Source organism: Tripterygium wilfordii, chromosome 18, assembly GCF_013401445.1.
Source record: "Tripterygium wilfordii isolate XIE 37 chromosome 18, ASM1340144v1, whole genome shotgun sequence".
Classification (NCBI taxonomy): Eukaryota; Viridiplantae; Streptophyta; class Magnoliopsida; order Celastrales; family Celastraceae; genus Tripterygium; species Tripterygium wilfordii.
The window spans coordinates 2,041,280-2,062,181 of NC_052249.1; the positions used below are offsets into that span (position 1 = coordinate 2,041,280).

The 20,902-nt window shown below is 37.0% G+C and overlaps 2 protein-coding genes across 5 annotated transcripts; both read left to right on the forward strand.

Moving 5' to 3' along the window:
* Positions 1–887: 887 nt before the first annotated feature.
* LOC119984632 lies at positions 888–14,665 on the forward strand. 4 transcript variants are annotated; one of them, XM_038828674.1, is made up of 10 exons: positions 888–1,026; positions 1,361–1,499; positions 1,590–1,759; positions 1,882–2,167; positions 5,242–5,282; positions 7,018–7,156; positions 7,261–7,430; positions 13,493–13,778; positions 13,872–14,041; positions 14,310–14,665. In XM_038828674.1, exons 1-10 carry the CDS (start codon positions 1,011–1,013, stop codon positions 14,465–14,467), a joined length of 1,575 nt encoding a protein of 524 aa, XP_038684602.1. In that variant the 5' UTR covers positions 888–1,010; the 3' UTR covers positions 14,468–14,665. The 4 variants fall into 4 exon arrangements, with proteins under 4 accessions (XP_038684602.1, XP_038684604.1, XP_038684603.1 ...); XM_038828676.1 differs by lacking the exons at positions 7,261–7,430; positions 13,493–13,778; positions 13,872–14,041; positions 14,310–14,665 and adding exons at positions 10,084–10,253; positions 10,329–10,614; positions 10,710–10,873; positions 11,095–11,405; XM_038828675.1 differs by lacking the exons at positions 13,493–13,778; positions 13,872–14,041; positions 14,310–14,665 and adding exons at positions 7,519–7,804; positions 7,900–8,069; positions 8,306–8,656.
* A 1,787-nt stretch (positions 14,666–16,452) lies between these two features.
* Positions 16,453–20,298, forward strand: LOC119984432 (nucleoporin NSP1-like). Its single transcript, XM_038828373.1, has 6 exons — positions 16,453–17,464; positions 18,504–18,636; positions 18,764–18,933; positions 19,059–19,344; positions 19,441–19,610; positions 19,879–20,298. The coding sequence occupies exons 1-6, from the start codon at positions 16,555–16,557 to the stop codon at positions 20,034–20,036; spliced, it is 1,827 nt and encodes a 608-aa protein (XP_038684301.1). The 5' UTR covers positions 16,453–16,554; the 3' UTR covers positions 20,037–20,298.
* Positions 20,299–20,902: the final 604 nt, after the last annotated feature.

Sequence of the window (20,902 nt, forward strand, 5' to 3'; positions counted from 1 at the left end):
TTAGTGGAGCAGAGGTGAGGACGGACTGTGTTTTCGTTTAAATAGGATTTTTAGCTGACAGACTAAATAACCTTGAAATAAAATAAGCCTGCATTTTCAGAGTTTTTCTCTTTTGTTTCTCTAAACCCACTTTCATGCGAAACAATCTCCTTTTGATATCACTATTAGGAAACACCGATGTATTACTTTGCCCAAATTTTAATACTATCATTTTAAAGATATTGTATGTTTTCCTCAAGTTCAAATCTAAACCCAACCCATCATAGGATTTTTCATGACCTTATAGGATTTACAACTTTAAAACACGTCTTGCTAAGTTAAGGAATACATAAGCTTATAAACCGTCTATCAGATCTTTACTTTTAGTGATATATGACTTTTTTCTAAACAATCTCCCCCTCACTTGAAGGTATGGGTCAAGCCCACTAAGTAGAATCAGAAGTCACACATGTACAATCTACATTCAAACTAAACAACATGGGTCTGATATCACAGTTAGGAAACACCAATAGATTCCTTTATCCAAAATTGACTATCATTATAAGATATTATCCGTTTTCCCAAGTCTGAGTCCAAGTCCAACCCTTCACAAGACTTCCAAGGTCTTCCAGGATTAACAAGTTTAAAACGCGTCTTACTAAGTCAATAAAACTCATAAATTATATACTATCCATTATATCTTTATTTTAACAGAGTGAGACTACGAAAATGTTGGAAGTTTAATCCATACTTTCCATCTCTAACCCTCCTGAATCCTGATTGTCAAACACCTTTGGGTTCCAACAAAAACAAGATTTACGGCCCACTTGGCCTAGTGGGTTAATCCGCTTACTTTTCCGAATGTTGGGCCTGACCCATAAAAAAAAATGGTTGAAGAAGTGTTCATCTTTCTTTCTATCACAACAGCACAATGCACATTCAAGTCATATAGGGACAGCGAGTAATCGAGTACTGGAACTTGGGTAAAGCTGTAAAGGGGAGAGCTTTGAAAAGCTTGAAGCTTTGTGGTTATGGATCATAAACTTGGTATGCTTCCAGTTTTCTTCCTCTTCGCTTTGCGGTTTTTAACTTTAATTTTTGTTTTTGTCGGTACTCGTTTTGGCTTAATTATTTTTGAAAACAAATGGGGGTTCTTTTTGTATCAGAGATTGATTGCTCATTAACCCTAAAAAATTATGTATGTTTGATTGGAAAGTACTCTTGGTTGGATTCGCAATGTGCTCCATTTATATCCACTATTTACTTTGTATTGTGCTTCCTATGCATTTGTAATTTTAACTCCGCAGAAAAGGGGATTTTCTCGATTTTCATCTGTTAGATTAGAGTCTCCTGACATTTAGATGAGTATGTATGTGCACAGATGCAGAAGTAAAAAGATGTTACAAAAGCGATCTTCCTCCTGCCCACTTCGTGTTCAAGATAGAGTCTTTCTCTTTACTCTTGGAGGCCGAGGTTGAAAAATATGAAACTTCTGTTTTTGAAGTTGGGGGCTACAAATGGTGGGTTCCATACCTACTGATTGTTTTTCTTTTCTCTCATGGATTAGTTATTTAAGTGAAAAGTGCTTTTTACGTCGATTCTCCATGCAGGAGCTTGATATTCTATCCAAATGGCAGCGAGAATGCTGATTCAGATGACTACATTTCCCTTTATTTGGTAATCAAAGAGACAGAAAAGCTTCCTGCTTGCTGGGAGGTTAATGCCACTTTCAGATTTTTTGTGTTTGATCATATTCGAGACAAATACTTGACCATCGAAGGTGATACAGAAGTAGAGTTTGATTTTCTTTCATAATTTTTCTAAGAAAAAAAGAGAGAAAAAAATCACGTTAATTTTCTGTCCATTTTCTTGTTTAGCTTATACAAATAGCTCATTTTACAGGTTGTAAGGGTTCTATAAAGCGATTCAATGCGGTAAAGACTGAATGGGGATTTGCTCAATTTCTCTCCCTAGAGACTTTGAAGAATGCATCTACTGGATACCTTGTTGGGGATTCATGCATATTTGGGGCAGAGGTCTTTGTTGTCAAAAGCAGTTGCAAATTTGAGACTCTTTCCATGATTAAGTACACTAGTAACAATCTCTTGACTTGGAAGATTAAAGATTTTTCGAAGTTAGACAGGGAATATTATGAGTCTGAAGTGTTTGATGTTGAAGGATCAAAATGGTATAACTTGCACAATTTATGCATTCTTACTACTTGATTGAAGAGAACTGGTGCACTAAGAGATTGCATTGCGTCCATTTTTACTGTATCCAGGAATTTGGAGCTTTATCCAAAAGGTGATGGGAGTGCCAAGGGTAAATCCCTTTCACTCTACCTATGTTTGAATGAGACTGTAAAGCTTGCTCCGAGCCAGAATTCGTTTGCCCATTACAAGCTGCGAATAAGGAACCAAATTCAAGATTCTGATCATGCTGAAATGATGGGTAAGGCTTCATTGTGAATCATCTCATTTTCATTCTTCACCCCAATATGAGCTAATCTAACTGATCCCTCTCTTTTTCAAAACCAAAAAACATGAGCATAAACTGTTCAATATGAAACGAATACATTGACTTTAGCATGGTTAGCAAAACAATGATCTCTGGTTAGTTTTTGTCAATGTTTGTGATGCGTGTGTTGTCTGGGTGCATCCCCAAGCACATTTTTTTCATCAAAGTTGTTGATCCAACTCTTCTTCTCTTGTAGATAAGGGTTGCTCTGACCACAGCTGGGGTATTCAGCACTTTATATCCCCGCAGGGTCTCGTGAAACCGATGAATGGGCTTATCATGAATGATTGTTTGCTGGTTGAAGCAGAAATTCATTACATGTCTGAAGTTAAGAGCTTATCTTGAGATTTCTATTTAGACTCTTTTTTTTTGGTGACTGATGCGTTAAATTAAATGTTATCGAGAATGCCGTATCTGTGAAGATAAGGGTTGTCCTTCTTAGGTATTAGTAAATATGGCGGTTATTTATGGAAATCAGATGGTATGGAAATTGAATGATATCTATTTCAAGCCCTTCTGTAATTGTTCCAATTCCATGGTTTTGCTAATTTTCAGTTTGTAGCTGGGTTTTTACAAAAACCATTTGGGGTGGTAATGGTCAGTTTTATAGCGAACAGGATGTATGCAGACTTGCTAGAACATCTTACAAGGCACAAGCAATATTTGGCGCCTAACAAGAGTGATGGACTAATCTGGAAATTCACTCCTAAAGGCAACTTCACTGTCAGCTCTACATACCACAGAGGCACATACTACTGGAAATGGAAAATGGCTCTCCCCAAGCTCTCTCGCCTGCCAACCCATAAATGTTTTGTCACCTATGGCAAGGTCTAGTCCCTCCTAAAGTGGAAATTTCACATGGATCTTGCTCCACAGGAAACTCTCTACCAGGGACCTACTAGAACAAAAAGGAATCATAGCAGCCCCTGATAACATCTGCCCAAGTACTGGAACAATATTACTGCAAAATCCAGGCGTCCACAACAACTGCAATGGTCACCTCCTCCAAGTGGCAGGCTGAAATGGAATGTAGACGGCTAATCATTAGGGAAGCCAGGAAGGGCAGGAATAGTTGGTGCTTTGAGAGAAGCAGATGGGACTTTCATTTGTTTATTCTCTTCCTATGTTGGCATTTGTGACTCAAGTGTGGCAGAATTGAAAGCATTAAGGAAAGCACTGGAGGAAGCTATCAGAATCTTTCAACACATATTAGTTAGTGAGACTACAAATGTTGGCCTGTAGGAAGTTCACCTGGCCTAGTGGGTTTTGAATCCAATCCCCTTACTTTTCCAAATGTTGGGCCTAACCCATTAATAAAAGATTAAAGAAGCCTTTATAGTTAATAGCCCGGTCTAAGTAGCATTCTTCTTTTTCTCTCTCAAGATTCACAACAGCCCATACAGCCATACAGGGACAGCGAGTAGTCGAGTACTGTAACTTGGGTAAAGCCGTAAAGGGGGAGAACTTTGAAAAGCTTGAAGCTTTGTGGTTATGGATCTTAGACATGGTATGTTTTCAGTTTTCTTGCTCCTCTAGTTTCGGTTTCTAACTTTACTTTTCTTTTTGTTAGTACTCGTTTTGGCTTAATAATTTTTGGAAGACAAATGAGGGTTTTTGTATCAGATATTGATTGCTCATTAACCCTAAAAAATTATGCATGTTTGATTGGAAAGTACTCTTGGTTGGGTTCGCAATGTTCTCCATTTCTATTCACTATTTGCTTTGTATGTATTTGTACTTTGTAATTTTGACACCGCCATTTTAGTCGTCAGAAGTTGAAAAAAAAGGGGATTTTATCGATTTTCTTTTGTTAGATTAAAGTCTTATGACATTTACATGAATATGTATGTGCACAGATGCAGAATTAAAAAGAAGTTACAAAAGGGATCTTCCTCCTGCCCACTTCATGTTCAAGATAGAGTCTTTCTCTTCACTCTTGGAGGCAGAGGTTGAAATATATGAAACTGATGTTTTTGAAGTTGGGGGCTACAAATGGTGGGTTACATACCTACCGATTGTTTTTCTTTTCTCTCATGGATTAGTTGTTTAAGTGAAAAGTGCTTTTTACGTATGTTCTACATGCAGGGGCTTGATATTCTATCCAAATGGTAGTGAGGATGCCGATGCCGATGACTACATCTCCCTTTATTTGGTAATCAAAGAGACAGAAAAGCTTCCTGCTTGCTGGGAGGTTAATGCCACTTTCAGATTTTTTGTGTTTGATCATATTCGAGACAAATACTTGACCATCGAAGGTGATACAGATGTAGAGTTCGATTCTCTTCCATAATTTTCCAAGGAAAAAAAAAACACATTAATTTTCTGTCCATTTTCTTGTTAGCTTATACAAATAGCTCATTTTACCGGTTGTAAGGGTTCTATGAAGCGTTTCAATGCGATAAAGACTGAATGGGGATTTGCTCAATTTCTCACCCTAGACACTTTGAATAATGCATCTACTGGATATCTTGTTGGGGATTCATGCATATTTGGGGCTGAGGTCTTTGTTGTCAAAGGCAGTTGCAAATTTGAGTCTCTTTCCATGATTAAGTACACTAGTAACAATCTCATGACTTGGAAGATAGAAGGTTTTTCTAAGTTAGACGAGGAATATTATGAGTCTGAAGTGTTTGATGTTGAAGGATCAAAATGGTATAACTTGCGCAATTTGTACATTCTTACTTCTTGATTGAAGAAAACTGTTGCACTAAAAGATTGCATTGTGTTCATTTTTACCGTATCCAGGAGGTTGCAGCTTTATCCAAAAGGTGAACTGATTGCCAAGGGTAAATCCCTTTCTCTCTACCTGTGTTTGAATGAGGCTGTAGACCTTTCTCCTAACCGGAAATTGTTTGCCCGTTACAAGTTGCGAATAAGGAACCAAATTCAAGATTCTGATCATACTGAAATGATTGGTAAGGCATCATTGTGAATCATCTCATTTTCATTCTTCACCCTTTTTTTCTGCCAAAAACCAAAAGATATGAACATAGACTGTTCAATATGAAACAAAGACATTGACTTTGAATATGGTTAGCAAAACAATAATCTCTAGTCAGTTTTGTCAATGCTTGTGTTGTCTATGTGCATCCTGAAGCACATTTTTTTCATCAAAGTTGTTGATCTAACTCCTCTTGTACTTGTAGATACACATTGGTTTGCTTGCTCTCGCTACGGCTGGGGTTATCCGGATTTTATATCCCTTCTGGATCTCGAGAAACCGGTGGAAGGCCTTATCTTGGAATGATTGTTTGATAGTTGAAGTGGAAATTCTTTACATGTCTGAAGTTAAGAGTTTATCTTGAGACTTCTATTTTGATTGTTTGTGGTTACTAATGCGCTAGGTATTATTGTATAATATGCCATATCTGTAAAGTTAAGGGTTTTCCTTCATAAGTATTTGTAAATTTGGCGGTTGTTTTTATGGAAATCGGATGATATGAAAATTGAACGATATATGTTTCAAGCCTTCTCTAGTTGTTCCCAAACCATGGTTTTGCTAATATTTCAGTTCGTACCATTGCGTTTTCAATGTACCCTAACAATTATAGGAGATGTGAAGTTTCAAAACAATAAGAGGCCTTCTCTAGTTCAAATCCCATGGTTTTGCTTGTGACACTTTTTCTCAACAATCTTCCCCTCATTTGTTTGATCGTCAAGTCTACTTAGTGGAATTAGTGGTCACACAATTACAATCTACATCCAAGATAAACAACCACGATTGAATTGTTAGTAAACTGCGATGGACTCCATTACCCAAACTTAACTATCATTGTAAGATATGGTCTGCATTCCTAAGTTCTTATCACAAAATGTAAATTTTCATTTCCTCATATGAGTTCTCAAATATACAAACTCATAAAGGAGAGAGAGTGAGTTTGTATATTTTGGAGAGGGTAAAAGTGAATTAGTTAATTTAAGAATCATTGTTGATGAAATGAGGATTTTTTAAAATTTGAAAATGAGTATGTAAATCACGTATGAAATATGTATAGCACAGGTTCGAAAACTCATTTTACATTTCATTCTTGGAGTTGCTCTTACATTTCCCGAATGTAGGTAAGGTCCTAAGTCCTAACTCCTAAGAAAAAGAAAAGAATAAGGAAGTCTTTATAGTTAATGTCCCGGTCGATACCCTTCTTTCTCTCTATGAACACCATCTCTCTTTCTTTCTATCACAACAGCATATAAAGAGGCAGCGAGTATTGTAACTTGGGTAAAGGAGAGAACTTTGAAAAGCTTGGAGCTTTGTGGTTATGGATCATAGACTTGGTATGCTTAATAATTTTTGAAAAACCAATGATGCATTTTTTATTGGAAAGTAGTCTTGCTTTGATTCGCAATGTGCTCCATTCCTATTCACTATTTACTTTGTATTTGTGCTTCGTGTGTATTTCTAATTTTGACTTTGCCATTTTAGTCGTCAGAAGTTTAAAAAAAAAAGGAGAATTTTTTCCATGCTAGATTTTCCTCTGTTAGATTATTGTCGTCTGACATTTACATGAGTATGTATGTGCACAGATGCAGAAGTAAAAACAAGTTACGAAAGGGATCTTCCTCCTGCCCACTTCATGTTCAAGATAGAGTCTTTCTCTTTACTCTTGGAGGCAGAGCTTGAAAAATATGAAACTGATGTTTTTGAAGTTGGGGGCTACAAATGGTGGATTCCATCTATCTCTTCTTGCTTATATTTTTTTTAAAAAAATTTCTCTCATGGATTATTTAAGTGAAAAATGGTTTTTCTTTCTTCTGTTCTCCACGCAGGAGCTTGATATTCTATCCAAATGGTAATAAGAGTGCCAATGCAGATGACCACATCTCCCTTTATTTGGTAATCAAAGAGACAGAAAAGCTTCCTGCTCGCTGGGAGGTTAATGTCACTTTCAAATTTTTTGTGTTTGATCATATTCGAGACAAATACTTGACCATCGAAGGTGATATAGAAATAGGGTTTGATTGTTCTTTCATAATTTTTTTTTTTAAGGAAAAAAGAAGAACATATAAAAAAAGTTTATTCTATAGGTTGTAAGGGTTCTATGAAGCGATTCCACGCGATAAAAACTGAATGGGGATTTGCTCAATTACTCTCCCTAGAGTCTTTGAAGAATGCTTCTACTGGATATCTTGTTGGGGATTCATGCATATTTGGGGCAGAGGTCTTTGTTGTCAAAAGCAGTTGCAAAGTTCAGTCTCTTTCCATGATTAAGCATACTAGTAACAATCTCATGACATGGAAGCTAGAAGGTTTTTCGAAGTTAGACAAGGAATATTATTTGTCTGAAGTGTTTGATGTTGCAGGATCAAAATGGTATAACTTGCGCAATTTGTACACTCTCTTACTACTTGATTGAAGGTAACTGTTGCACTAAGAGATTGCATTGCGTTCATTTTCACTGTATCCAGGAACTTGATGCTTTATCCAAAAGGTAGTAGGAGTGCCAAGGGTAAATCCCTTTCCCTCTTCCTATATTTGAATGAGACTGAAAGCCTTGCTCCTAGCCAGAAATTGTTTGTCCGTTTAAAGTTGCGAGTAAGGAACCAAATTCAAGATTCTGATCATGCTGAAATGATTGGTAAGGCATCATTGTGAATCATCTCATTTTCATTCTTCACCCTTTTTTTCTGCCAAAAACCAAAAGATATGAGCATAGACTGTTCAATATGAAACAAAGACATTGACTTTGAGCATGGTTAGTAAGACAATAATCTCTAGTCATTTTTGTTAATGCTTGTGATGCATGTGTTTTCTGAGTGCACCAAAACACTTTTTTTTTCCATCAAAGTTGTTGATCCAACTCTTATCTTGTAGGTAACCATTGGTTTGGTCGCTCTAGCGCCATAAAGAGTTTTCCGAATCTTATATCCCTACAGGATCTCGAGAAATCGGTGAAAGGCTTTATCGTGAAGGATTGTTTGATGATTGAAGTGGAAATTCTTTACGTGTCTGAAGTTAAGAGTTTATCTTGAGATTTCTATTTAGACTGATTGTGGTGGCTAATGCGCCATATATTATCCAAGAATATGCCATATCTGTGAAGTTAAGGAAGCTTGATAAGTATTAGTAAATTTGGTGGTTGTTTTTATGAAAATCAATATGATGATATGGAAATTGATGTATATATGTTTCAAGCCATCTGTAATTAATTAATTGTTCCAATCACATGGTTTTACTAATTTTATGAGTTTGTACCACCGTGATTAAATAATTGTGTGAAATAATGCAGGCTGTAATTTTTTTTAAAATAGCGTTGAGAAATATGCTTCATATGTTCACCTATTGGAAACAGTCTATTCACATATTATGTGGGAGTAAGGTTTGCGTACATTTTGCATGTCTCAAATCTCGGCCCACCATTGGAGCTTTGTACATGAGAGTTATTTACTTTATATATATATATATATTTGGTCATTGCAGGAAAGCAAATCTAACCATAATTATATTGGGAAATCAAGAGTTTTTACTTGATGCAAAAAACCAATGTTGAGCTGCAAGTGAAAAATTGAATGAGACCCTTTAAAAAGGGGTTTACTAGTCATCACACAAGTTCAAATTAGTGGAAAACTTTTTTGGACAATTTGAGAAAGGTATCCGTTATTATTTTCCTTTGAGAAATGGTGAATAAATTATTATTTTTCTCTCACGTCGCAAAATCGGATTATAAATTGCTTAAGTTTGGTACTTAAGTGAGAGCAAAGTTTCTCCTCTTTCACTCCATTTAACTCTCTCCTACAAAATAAGTAAGGTGAAATTATTCTCTCTTTTCTACCATATTCACTTAACTCTTCAAAACATTAATCCAGGTAAGCTTGGAGGAAGCACACTTGTCCTAGTGGGTTTTGAATCCCCTTAGAGCAACTCCAACAAAAGATACATATGAGAATGTAAAATCGTAACTGTCAATATACATACTCATTTTTAGTTAATTTAGGAATAATTGTTGATGGAATGGAGAACTTTTAAAATTTGTAAATGAGTATGTAAATCACGTTCGAAATATGTATAGCACAGGTTCGAAAACTCATTTTACACTTCATTCTTGGAGTTGCTCTTACGTTCCCTAACTCATAAAAAAAAAAAAAACAACGAACCCGAATGTTGTCCTAACTCATAAAAAATAATAATAATAAAGAAAGTCTTTATAGTTATGAAATAGCATCTCTCTTTCTTTCCATCCCAACAGCATATAAAGGGGCAGCGAGTAGTGTAACTTGGGTAAAGGAGGGAACTTTGAAAAGCTTGAAGCACTGTGGTTATGGATCATAGACCTGGTATGCTTTCAGTTTTTTTCCTCTTCTAGTCGCAGTTTTTACGTCTGACATTTATATTGGCATGTGTGTGTGCACAGATGCAGAAGTAAAAAGAAGTTACAAAAGGGATCTTCCTCCTGCCCACTTCATGTTGAAGATAGAGTCTTTCTCTTTACTCTCAGAGGCAGAGGTCGAAAAATATGAAACTGATGTTTTTGAAGTTGGGGGCTACAAATGGTGGGTTACATACCTATCTCTCTCTTCTTGCTTATATATTTTCTCTCATGGATCAGTTACTTAAGTGAAAAATGTTTTTTCTTACTTATAATCTCCACGCAGGAGCTTGATATTCTATCCAAATGGTAAAAAGAATGCCAATGCAGATAACCACATCTCCCTTTATTTGGTAATCAAAGAGACGGAAAAGTTTCCTGCTAGCTGGGAAGTTAATGCCACTTTCAAATTTTTTGTGTTTGATCATATTCGAGACAAATTCTTAACCATCGAAGGTGATACAGAAATAGAGTTTGATTGATTTTCGGTCCGTTTTCTTGTTTAGCTTATACAAATAGCTCACTCTACAGGTTGTAAGGGTTCTATGAAGCGATTCCATGCGATAAAGACTGAATGGGGATTTGCTCAATTTCTCTCCCTAGACTCTTTGGAGAATGCATCTACTGGATATCTTGTTGGGGATTCATGCACATTTGGGGCAGAGGTCTTTGTTGTCAAAAGCAGTTGCAAATTTGAGTGTCTTTCCATGATTAAGCACACTAGTAACAATCTCATGACTTGGAAGATAGAAGATTTTTCGAAGTTACACAAGGAATATTACGAGTCTGAAGTGTTTGATGTTAAAGAATCAAAATGGTATAACTTGCGCAATTTGTACATTCTTACTTCTTCTTGATCAAAGAGAATTGTTCCACTAAGAGATTGATTGTGTCCACTTTTACTGTATCCAGGAAGTTGAAGCTTTATCCAAAAGGTGATCGGATTGGCAAGGGCAAATCCCTTTCCCTCTACCTATTTTTGAATGTAAGCCTTGCTCCTACCCAGAAAATGTTTGCTCGTTTCAAGCTGCGAATAAGGAACCAAATTCAAGATTCTGATCATGCTGAGAAGATTTGTAAGGCTTCATTGTGAATCATCTCATTTTCATTCTTCATCGTAATATAAACGTGAGCATAAACTGTTCATTTTGAAACAAAGACATTGATTTTGAACATGGTTAGCAAAACAATAATCTCTGCTAAGTTTTGTCAATGCTTGTGATGCATGTGTTTTCTGGGTGCACCAAAACACATTTTTTTTTTCATCAAAGTTGTTGATCCAACTCTTCTCTTGTAGGTAACCATTGGTTTGATGGCTCTGGCGCCGGCTGGGGTTTTCCAAATTTTACATCCCTACAAGATCTCGGGAAACGGGTGAAAGGATTTATCGTAAATGATTGTTTGATGGTTGAAGCAGAAATTCTTTACGTGTCTAAAGTTGGGAGTTTGTCTTGAGATTCCTATTTAGACTATTTGTGGTGACTAATGCATTAGATATTGTCGAAGAATATGCCATACATGTAAAGCTAAGGGTTTTCCCTTATAACTATTAGTAAATTTGACGGTTGTTTTTATGGAAATCGGGTGATATGGAAATTTAATGATGTATGTTTCAAGCCTTCTCTAGTTGTTTCAATCCCATGGTTTTGCTAATTTTTCAGTTTGTACCGTTGTGTTTTCAATGTAGCCTAACAATTACAAGAGATGCAAAGTTTCAGAACAATTACAGGCCTTCTCGAGTTGTTCCAATCCCATGGTTTTGCTTGTGAGACATTTTCTCAACAAATCTCCCCCTTACTTGTGTATCAGGGTCAAATAAACAACCTATTTTTGATACCATTGTTAGAGCAAGTGCATCGGATAATCTAAAATGAGTAAAAATTCATTTTACGTTAGCCTTTTTCTAGAACGCCACATCCAAACGGTAACCTATTCGGTACCTCAAAATAGGTAAAAAAATTCCGTAACCCAAATCTAGGGTGTGAAAATGATACCCCTAATCTATCAATAACAATATTTTAATAAATACTCTCTCCTCCTCCTCTCCATCTCACACGAACCACTGGACCTTTTTCGTTTCTTCTCTTTTGAAATTGAGACTGCTCATTCATGTACACAAGAAGTCGTGAAGAAAAGAGCTCAAAACTGAAATTCCCAGGTTTCTTCTCTATTCAAGCTTCTTTCTTCACCAGATATAATCAAGAGTCACACATGTACAACCCATATCCAAGTTAAACACCAATGGATTCTCTTACTCAAACTTGACTATTATTGTAAGATACCGTCCATTTTCCCAATTCCAAGTGCAAACCCAATTCATCACAGGACTTTCAGGGCTCATAGTTTTAAAATATGTTTTACGAAGTCAAGAAAACTCGTAACTTATAATTTGTTGATTATATATTTATTTTAGCATGTGAAAATCCTTACTTTCTATCTCTAACCCTCCTGATTGTCAAACAAGTTATCAAATAGTTTTGGGTCCAAACAAAACGAAAATTTAAGGAAAGGGGAAGCGAAAAGCCATTGATGGCAATAAGGAAAGCGTACTGGGCCTAGTGGGTTTGAATTCCCCTTACGTTTCGAAAGTTGGGCCTAACCCATAAAAAAAAAATAAAGAAGCCTTTATAGTTTATGGCCCGGTCTGTACCCCAGTACGGCAGTACCCCTCTCCTCTCGAGTCGGAGTAGCACTTCTCTCTCTTTCTATCACAAGTCACAAAAGCACATCCAGGGACAGCGAGTACTGCAACTTGGGTAAAGGAGAGAACTTTGAAAAGCTTGAAGCTTTGTGGTTATGGATCATAACCTTTGTATACTTTCAGTTTTCTTCCTTTTCTAATTGCGGTTTTTAACTTTACTTTTTGTTTTGTTAGTACTCGTTTTGGCATAATAATTTTTGGAAAACTAATGAGGGTTTTTTGTATCAGAGATTGATTGCTCATTAACCCTAAAAAATAATGTATGTTTGATTGGAAATTACTCTTGGTGTTGGATTCGCACTATTTACTTCTTATTTGTGCTTTGTATGCATTTGTGATTTTGACTCCACCATTTTAGTCGTCAGAAGTTTCTTGGGGGGGGGGTTTCATGTTAGATTTTCCTCTGTTTGATTAAAATCGCATGACATTTACATGAGTATGTACGTACAGTCAGTACAGATGCAGAAGTAAAGAGAAGTTACGAGAGGGATCTTCCTCCTGCCCACTTCATGTTCAAGATAGAATCTTTCTCTTTACTCTCGGAGGCAGAGCTTGAAAATTATGAAACTGATGTTTTTGAAGTTGGGGGCTACAAATGGTGAATTCCATCTCTCTCTTCTTGTATATATATTTTTTAATTTTCTCTCATGGATTAGTTACTTAAGTGAAAAATGCGTTTTCTTTCTTCTGTTCTCCACGCAGGAGCTTGATATTCTATCCAAATGGTAATAAGAATGACAATGCAGATGACCACATCTCCCTTTATTTGGTAATCAAAGAGACAGAAAAGCTTCCTGCTTGCTGGGAGGTTAATGCCACTTTCAAATTTTTTGTGTTTGATCATATTCGAGACAAATACTTGACCATCGAAGGTGATACAGAAGTAGTTTGATTTTCTTTCATAATATTTCTAAGAAAGAAAAGGAGAAAAAAAAATCACATTAATTTTCTATCCATTTTCTTGTTTGTCTTATACAAATAGCTCATTCTACAGGTTGTAATGGTTCTACAAAACGATTCCATGCGATAAAGACTGAATGGGGATTTGCTCAATTTCTCTCCCTAGACTCTTTGAAGAATGCATCTACTGGATATCTTGTTGGGGATTCATGCATATTTGGGGCAGAGGTCTTTATTATCAAAACCAGTTGCAAATTTGAGTGTCTTTCCATGATTAAGCACACTAGTAACAATCTCATGACTTGGAAGATAGAAGGTTTTTCGAAGTTAGACAAGGAATATTATGAGTCTGAAGTGTTCGATGTTAAAGGATCAAAATGGTATAACTTGCACAATTTGTACGTTCTTACTTCTTGATTGAAGATAACTGTTGCACTAAGAGATTGCATTGTGTCCATTTTTACTGCATCCAGGAAGTTGAAGCTTTATCCAAAAGGTGATCGGATTGCCAAGGGCAAATCCCTTTCCCTCTACCTATCGTTGAATGAGACTGAAAGCCTTGCTCGTAGCCAGAGATTTTTCGTCCGTTACAAATTGCAAATAAGGAACCAAATTCAAGATTCTGATCATGCTGAAAGGATTGGTAAGGCTTCATTGTGAATCATCGCATTTTCATTCTTCACCCCAGTATAAGCTAAATGTAACTGCACCCTTTTTTTTCTTCTACCAAAAGCAAAAAACATTAGCAAAAACTGTTCAATATGAAACAAAGACATTGACTTTGAGCATGGTTGGCAAAACAATAATCTCTAGTCAGTTTTGCCAATGCTTGTGATGCATGTGTTGTCTAGGTGCGTTACAAAGCACTTCTGTTTTTTGTCGAAGTTGTTGATCCAACTTTTCTCTTGTAGGTAAGGCTTGGTTTTGTCGCTCTGGCGTCGGTTGGGGTTTTATGGATTTGATATCCTTGCAGGATCTTGAGAAACCTGTGAAAGGTCTCATCATGAATGATTGTTTGATGGTTGAAGCGGAAATTCTTTACGTATCTGAAGTGAAGAGTTTATCTTGAGATTTCTATTTGGACTGCTTTTGGTGGCTAATGTGCTAGATATTATCGAAGAATATGCCGTGTCTATAAAGCGAAGGGTTTTCCTTCACAAGTATTGGTAAATTTGGCGGTTGTTTTTATGGACTCACAAACAAGAGAGTGGGTCAATTGAACCCACTGAAATATTTTTTTTCATATAGATATATAGTAATTTTGAAATTGGCCCCTCTAGTACTAGTATTTTATGTATCTAAATGTTTTATTGGGCCAAAAACAAATGACTTTGTCTTGTAAATCATAACTAACGTATTTTAAAGACCCAAAACTAAGACAAACACAAATGACCTAAACATGATCACTTTAGCAATAACTTTTCCTTGGGCTTAGAATCTTTTGTTGTGTTTGTAAATTGTAAGCTCGAGAGTAGACATGAGCACATACTACAGTTAGGTTTTTCTATTGTAACGTTGTTGTACCGACGGCTACAAGAGTGAAGCGTGACAAAAAGTCACAATGATGGAACTCCAAACTCCATCCTAGGTAAGGTCTTGATTTCCTCAACTCCTCTCTAACTTCTCCTTTCCATAATGACGGAACGACGGAAAGTTACCATGATGGAACTTCGAACGACAAAAAATAACCCAAAAAAATTTCCGAGGGAGATGCCTTGGACCCCCGCAAATTTTTTTTCGCTTTCTATATAAACCCGACCGTACATGCTCTGGCGCCTGGGTTCGCCCCTAGTGGATACCGATCTCAATCTCTACTCTACAACTCTCTTCCAAAAATTTAATGTGTGGACCATGAGTTTGATGATCCTATAATTGTTACAACTTTGTATATCACATTTATTCTTCTATATAGGTATTATAGTGCTTCTCCTCCACTCATCAGGCATCTTACGGTCTTAATAATTTGATTAAATAACCTAGTGAGCCATACTATACCTACATCTCCTATGCACTTCCATAATTAAATTGGAATTCTATCCGATGCCATGGCTATATCCCCTTTCATTTTTCCCAAAACTTCATTCACTTCAGTCACTCTAATACGTCTTACATACCACGGATCCCTATTTTCATGAGAGATATGGAGATTTTCACTGTTCCCTTCACGACCTGGTCTGTACCTCTCTCTCTGAGTATGTGAGAAACACTCTTTCTCGCTGGTTCTCATTTGTGTATTTCTACCCGATGGGCAGGGTTCGAACCCTGTGAATAGCATTTGTGTGTGCATTTATGTGAGTATGTATGGGTTGGAGGGATGCATGTGTATGTGTGGTTCATGTGTGTGCTTCTATTGCTAGATGATGGGGATTAAAAAAAAAAAAAGGGACAGCGAGTACTGTAACTTGGGTGGATGAGAGAACTTTGAAAAGCCTGAAGCTTTTATGGTTATGAATCATAGACTTGGCATGCTTTCAATTCTCTTCCTCTTCTAGTTGCGGTTTCTAGTTGTGTTTGATCATATTGGAGACAAACAATATGAGACCATCGAAGGTGATATAGAAATGGGGTTTCATCGTTCTTTCATCACTTTTTTTAAGAAAAAATAAAAGAAATGAAAGAAAAATAACATATAGTGAAAGTTTTTGTACAAAGATTGGCTTTTGAGTCGAGAATGAGAGATAGTTTGGTTGGTTAGGTTGTCTGTCTAAGACATTAACGTTTAGGATTTCATTCTCATAAGGGGATTGAGATTTTGATAGTTTTTATCCGTTATGATGGCCTCTATACCTCTCAGGCATGATTTACCGTGTGGGTGGCCTACGAGCTTTAAAAAAAAAAAAAAAAAAGAGAGATTGGCTTTTGAGTCATTTAGCACTAAAAAGTGATGTATTTTTACTTTATATTATATGTTGGTGGGTCCTGGGCCCGTGGCAAAAGGTTGCTTGATTTAGCTTAAACATGAAGGAAAAAAAATACTCCCAATATTGAGGGTGTCAATATATATTATCGCCTTCCTAATTCTATTTAACTATTAATTTTTCAATCTAAATAAAATCTAAAAGTTTGAGAGGGAAGAACTGTCAAGTGTTGAACGATTGCGGCAAAATCCCAGAAACACTCGTTCGCGACAGTAGGAGAAAAGAGAGAGAGCGAGAGATGTCAGGATTCTCATTCGGATCATCCGCATCTGCTTTTGGATCCTCTCAGTCCTCGTCGTCCCTTTTTGGAGCGGCTGCGAGTTTCGGATCTTCATTATTTGGGGCAGCTACACCTACTTCAGGATCGGCTTCAAATACATCAATGGCAAGTTCCGCTCCCTCCTTTGGAGCGTTTTCCTCAGCGGAAACTTTTGCGCCAGCATTTGGGACTCCTTCATCGGCGGCAAGCTCAGGCTCAAACTTTTTTGGTACAACTTCATCGGCGGCAAGCTCAGGCTCAAACTTTTTTGGTACAACTTCATCCACGGCAAGCTCAGGCTCAAGCTTTTTTGGTACAACTTCATCCACGGCAAGCTCAGGCTCAAGCTTTTTTGCTACACCTTCATCCGCGGCAAGCTCAGGCTCAAGCTTATTTGGTGCACCGTCATCCGCGGCATGCTCTGGTTCAACCTTGTTTGGTGCACCTTCGTCCGCAGCAAGCTCTGGTTCAACCTTGTTTGGTACACCTTCGTCCGCAGAAAGCTCTGGTTCAACCTTGTTTGGTACACCTTCGTCCGCAAAACCAGATGCTCCTGTTGCAGTGCTTGAAGCCGTGACAACCACTGTTGCTTTAACTCCTCCTGCTAGTAGCACAACTTTTACTTCCTCTGCTGCAACTTCAGGGCTTGCAGTGCCTGCATTTGGTGTGAGTTCTTCTTCTTCTGCTACCACAGATTCGTCTGTTGCTGCTCCTGCAAGTGCTGCTGCAGCATCTGGGGCTGTGAGTTCTTCAATGCGTTTTGGACTTAGCAGTACATCTGCTTCATCAACCAGTACTGGATCTTTCACAGGTTTTCAGCTGTCGACAAAAACATCTGCCGCTGCCTCGTCCTCTCAAGCACAGTTAACATCTGCTTCCCCTGTGTTTGGTGAGTATGTCCATTTCTCGCTTTTGAGATTTTTGATCAATAAATGACTGAGTAGTAGGTATATGTACCTAAATGTCATGTTTGTGGTAATTGTATATAAGTCGCACTTACGTAGCTGTATCTCAAATTCTCTTCAAATTCAGTTGTTTGGAAGCTTTGAAGTATATTTACTTTGTACTTGAAATGGTATACTGATGACTGCAAGTTATGAATATTAGCTGTTTATTGGGAAGAACTGGTGGTTGACTGCGCTTTGTTATGGGATAAACAGTACTTGAGATGAAATTTTATCTTTACGCATTTCAAGAAGCTATTTTCCTGATCAAAGTTTGTTTGGGGTGTTCGCCACGATATTCTGCGTTCAATTAGACAATGAAGTGGATGAGGATGAGGATGAGGGTGAGGATGAGCAATCAAGCAATGAGTTTTTAAAGCAGCCAATATTGCCCACTTTTTTCGTTGAAAATGTTGTACCTCGTGTAGGGCAGGACAAAGGTGATAAGTTGGAATTAATGGTGAACAAAGTCATAGGGCTGCTGGAGGTCATAGTGAGTAAATTGTGTTTATTCGAACTATGACTGTTTCTTTCACTGTCAACTGTCCCTGATATGCCCACCACTGTTTAGCAGCAGAGTCAGGTACCAGGGTCAATTGGGTAAAGGAGAGAAGTGAGAGAACTTTGAAAAGCTTGAAGCTTTATGGTTATGGATCATAGACTTGGTATGCTTTCAGTTTTCTTCCTCTTCTAGTTGCGGGTTTTAACTTTACTTTTCTTTTTGGTAGTACTCGTTTTGGCTTAATAATTTTTGAAAAACCAATGAGGTTTTGTATCAGAGATTGATTGCCTATTAACCCCAAAAAATTATGTATGTTTGATTGGAAAGTAATCTTGGTTGGATTCGCATTGTGCTCCTTTTCTATTCACTATTCGCTATTTACTTTGTATGTTTGTAATTTTGACCCCGCCATAGGGGGGATTTTCCTCTGTTAGATTAAGGTCCTCTGACATTTAAATGAGTATGTATGTGAACGGATGCAGAAGTAAAAAGAAGTTACAAAAGGGATCTTCCACCTGCCCACTTCATGTTCAAGATAGAGTCTTTCTCTTTACTCTCCGAGGCAGAGGTTGAAAAATATGAAACTGGTGTCTTTGAAGTTGGGGACTACAAATGGTGCATTCCATCCCTCTTTGCTTATATTTTTTGTTATCAACTGATTGTTATATTTTTTTTATTTTTCTCTCGTGGATTAGTTACTTAAGTGAAAAATGCTTTTTCTTACTTGTAATTCTCCACGCAGGAGCTTGATATTCTATCCAAATGGTAAAAAGAATGCCAATGCAGATAACCACATCTCCCTTTATTTGGCAATCAAAGAGACCGAAAAGCTTCCTGCTTGCTGGGAGGTTAATGCCACTTTCAAATTTTTTGTGTTTGATCATATTCGAGACAAATACTTGACCATCGAAGGTGATACAGATGTAGAGTTCGATTCTCTTCCATAATTTTCCTAAGTAAAAAAGAGAAGAAAAAAAAAATCACATCAATTTTCTGTCCATTTTCTTGTTAGCTTATACAAATAGCTCATTTTACAGGTTGTAAGGGTTCTATGAAGCGTTTCAATGCGATAAAGACTGAATGGGGATTTGCTGAATTTATCTCCCTAGAGTCTTTGAAGAATGCATCTACTGGATACCTTGTTGAGGATTCATGCATATTTGGGGCAGAGGTCTTTGTTGTCAAAAGCAGTTGCAAATTTGAGTGTCTTTCCATGATTAAGCACACTAGTAACAATCTCATGACTTGGAAGATAGAAGATTTTTCAAAGTTAGACAAGGAATATTATGAGTCCGAAGTGTTTGATGTTAAAGGATCAAAATGGTATTACTTGCCCAATTTGTACATTCTTACTTCTTGATAGAAGATAACTGTTGCACTAAGAGATTGCATGTTGTTGTCCATTTTTACTGTATCCAGGAAGTTGACGCTTTATCCAAAAGGTCATCGGATTGCCAAGGGTAAATCCCTTTCCCTCTACCTATGTTTGAATGAGGCTGTAAGCCTTGCTCCGAGCCAGAAATTCTTTGCCCATTACAAGCTGCGAATAAGGAACCAAATTCAAGATTCTGATCATGCTGAAAGGATAGGTAAGGTTTCATTGTGAATCATCTTGTTTTCATTGTTCACCCCAATATAAGCTAATCTAACTGCACCTCTTCCTTTTTTTTTTTTTGCCAAAACCAAAAAACATGAGATAATCTGTTCAATAAGAAACAAAGACATTGACTTTGAGCATGGTTAGCAGAACAATAATCTCGTCAGTTTTGCCAATGCTTGTGATGCATGTGTTGTCTCTGGGTGCATCTCGAAGCACATTTTTTCATCAAAGTTGTTGATCCAACTCTTCTCTTGTAGGTAAGCGTTGGTTTGATCACTCTGCCACCAGCTGGGGTTTTAGGGAATTTATATCCCTGCAGGATCTCGAAAAACAGGTGAAAGGCATTATCATGAATGATTGTTTGATGGTTGAAGCTGAAATTCTTTACGAGTCTGAAGTTAAGAGTTTATCTTGAGATTTCTATTTAGACTGTTTGTGTTGACTAATGCGCTAGATATTATCGAAGAATATGACATATCTGTAAAGCTGATGATTTTCCTTCATAAGTATTAGTAAATTTGGCGCTTGTTTTTATGGGAATAGGATGATATGGAAATTCATGAATCTGTTCCAAGCCTTCTGTAATTGTTCCTATCCCATGGTTTTACTAATTGTTAGTTTGTACCACTATGATCAAATAATTATGTGAAATAATCCAAGGTGTAATTTAAGGGTCACAAGTTCACTTGTTGAAAATAGTCTCTCCACATATTATGTAGGGGTAAGGTGTGCGCGTACATTCGGCATGTCATCGTACATTATGCATGTCCCTGATCTCGTCCCACTGTGAAGCTATGTGCATGAGAGTTATTTATTTTTATATAGATTTGACCATTGCAGGAAAGAAAATCTAACCATGATTATACTGAGAAAATCATGAGTTTTTTACTTGATGTAGAAAACCAATGTTGAGTTGCAAGTGAAAAATTGGATGAAATCCTTTAAAAACATGAATACGGGGTTTAACTAGTCATCACACAAGTTAAGGGACTCCTGAGTTTGTAAATTGTCTATTACATCCTTTTTAGCGATGTGATATTTTTTCTCAACAATCTCTCCATTTGTTGGTCGGGGTTGGTCGGGGTCAAGCCCATCAAGTGAAACTAGCAGTCATATAGGTACAATCTACATTCAAGCTAAATAAACTCGCTCCCATACCATTATTGAGAAACATCAATGGACTCGAGTGAATAAACAAGTTAATTATGGTAATGAATAAACAAAAAAAAAAATTGAATTTTTTTTTAAATGAATAAAACAAATTGATTACATTAACAAATA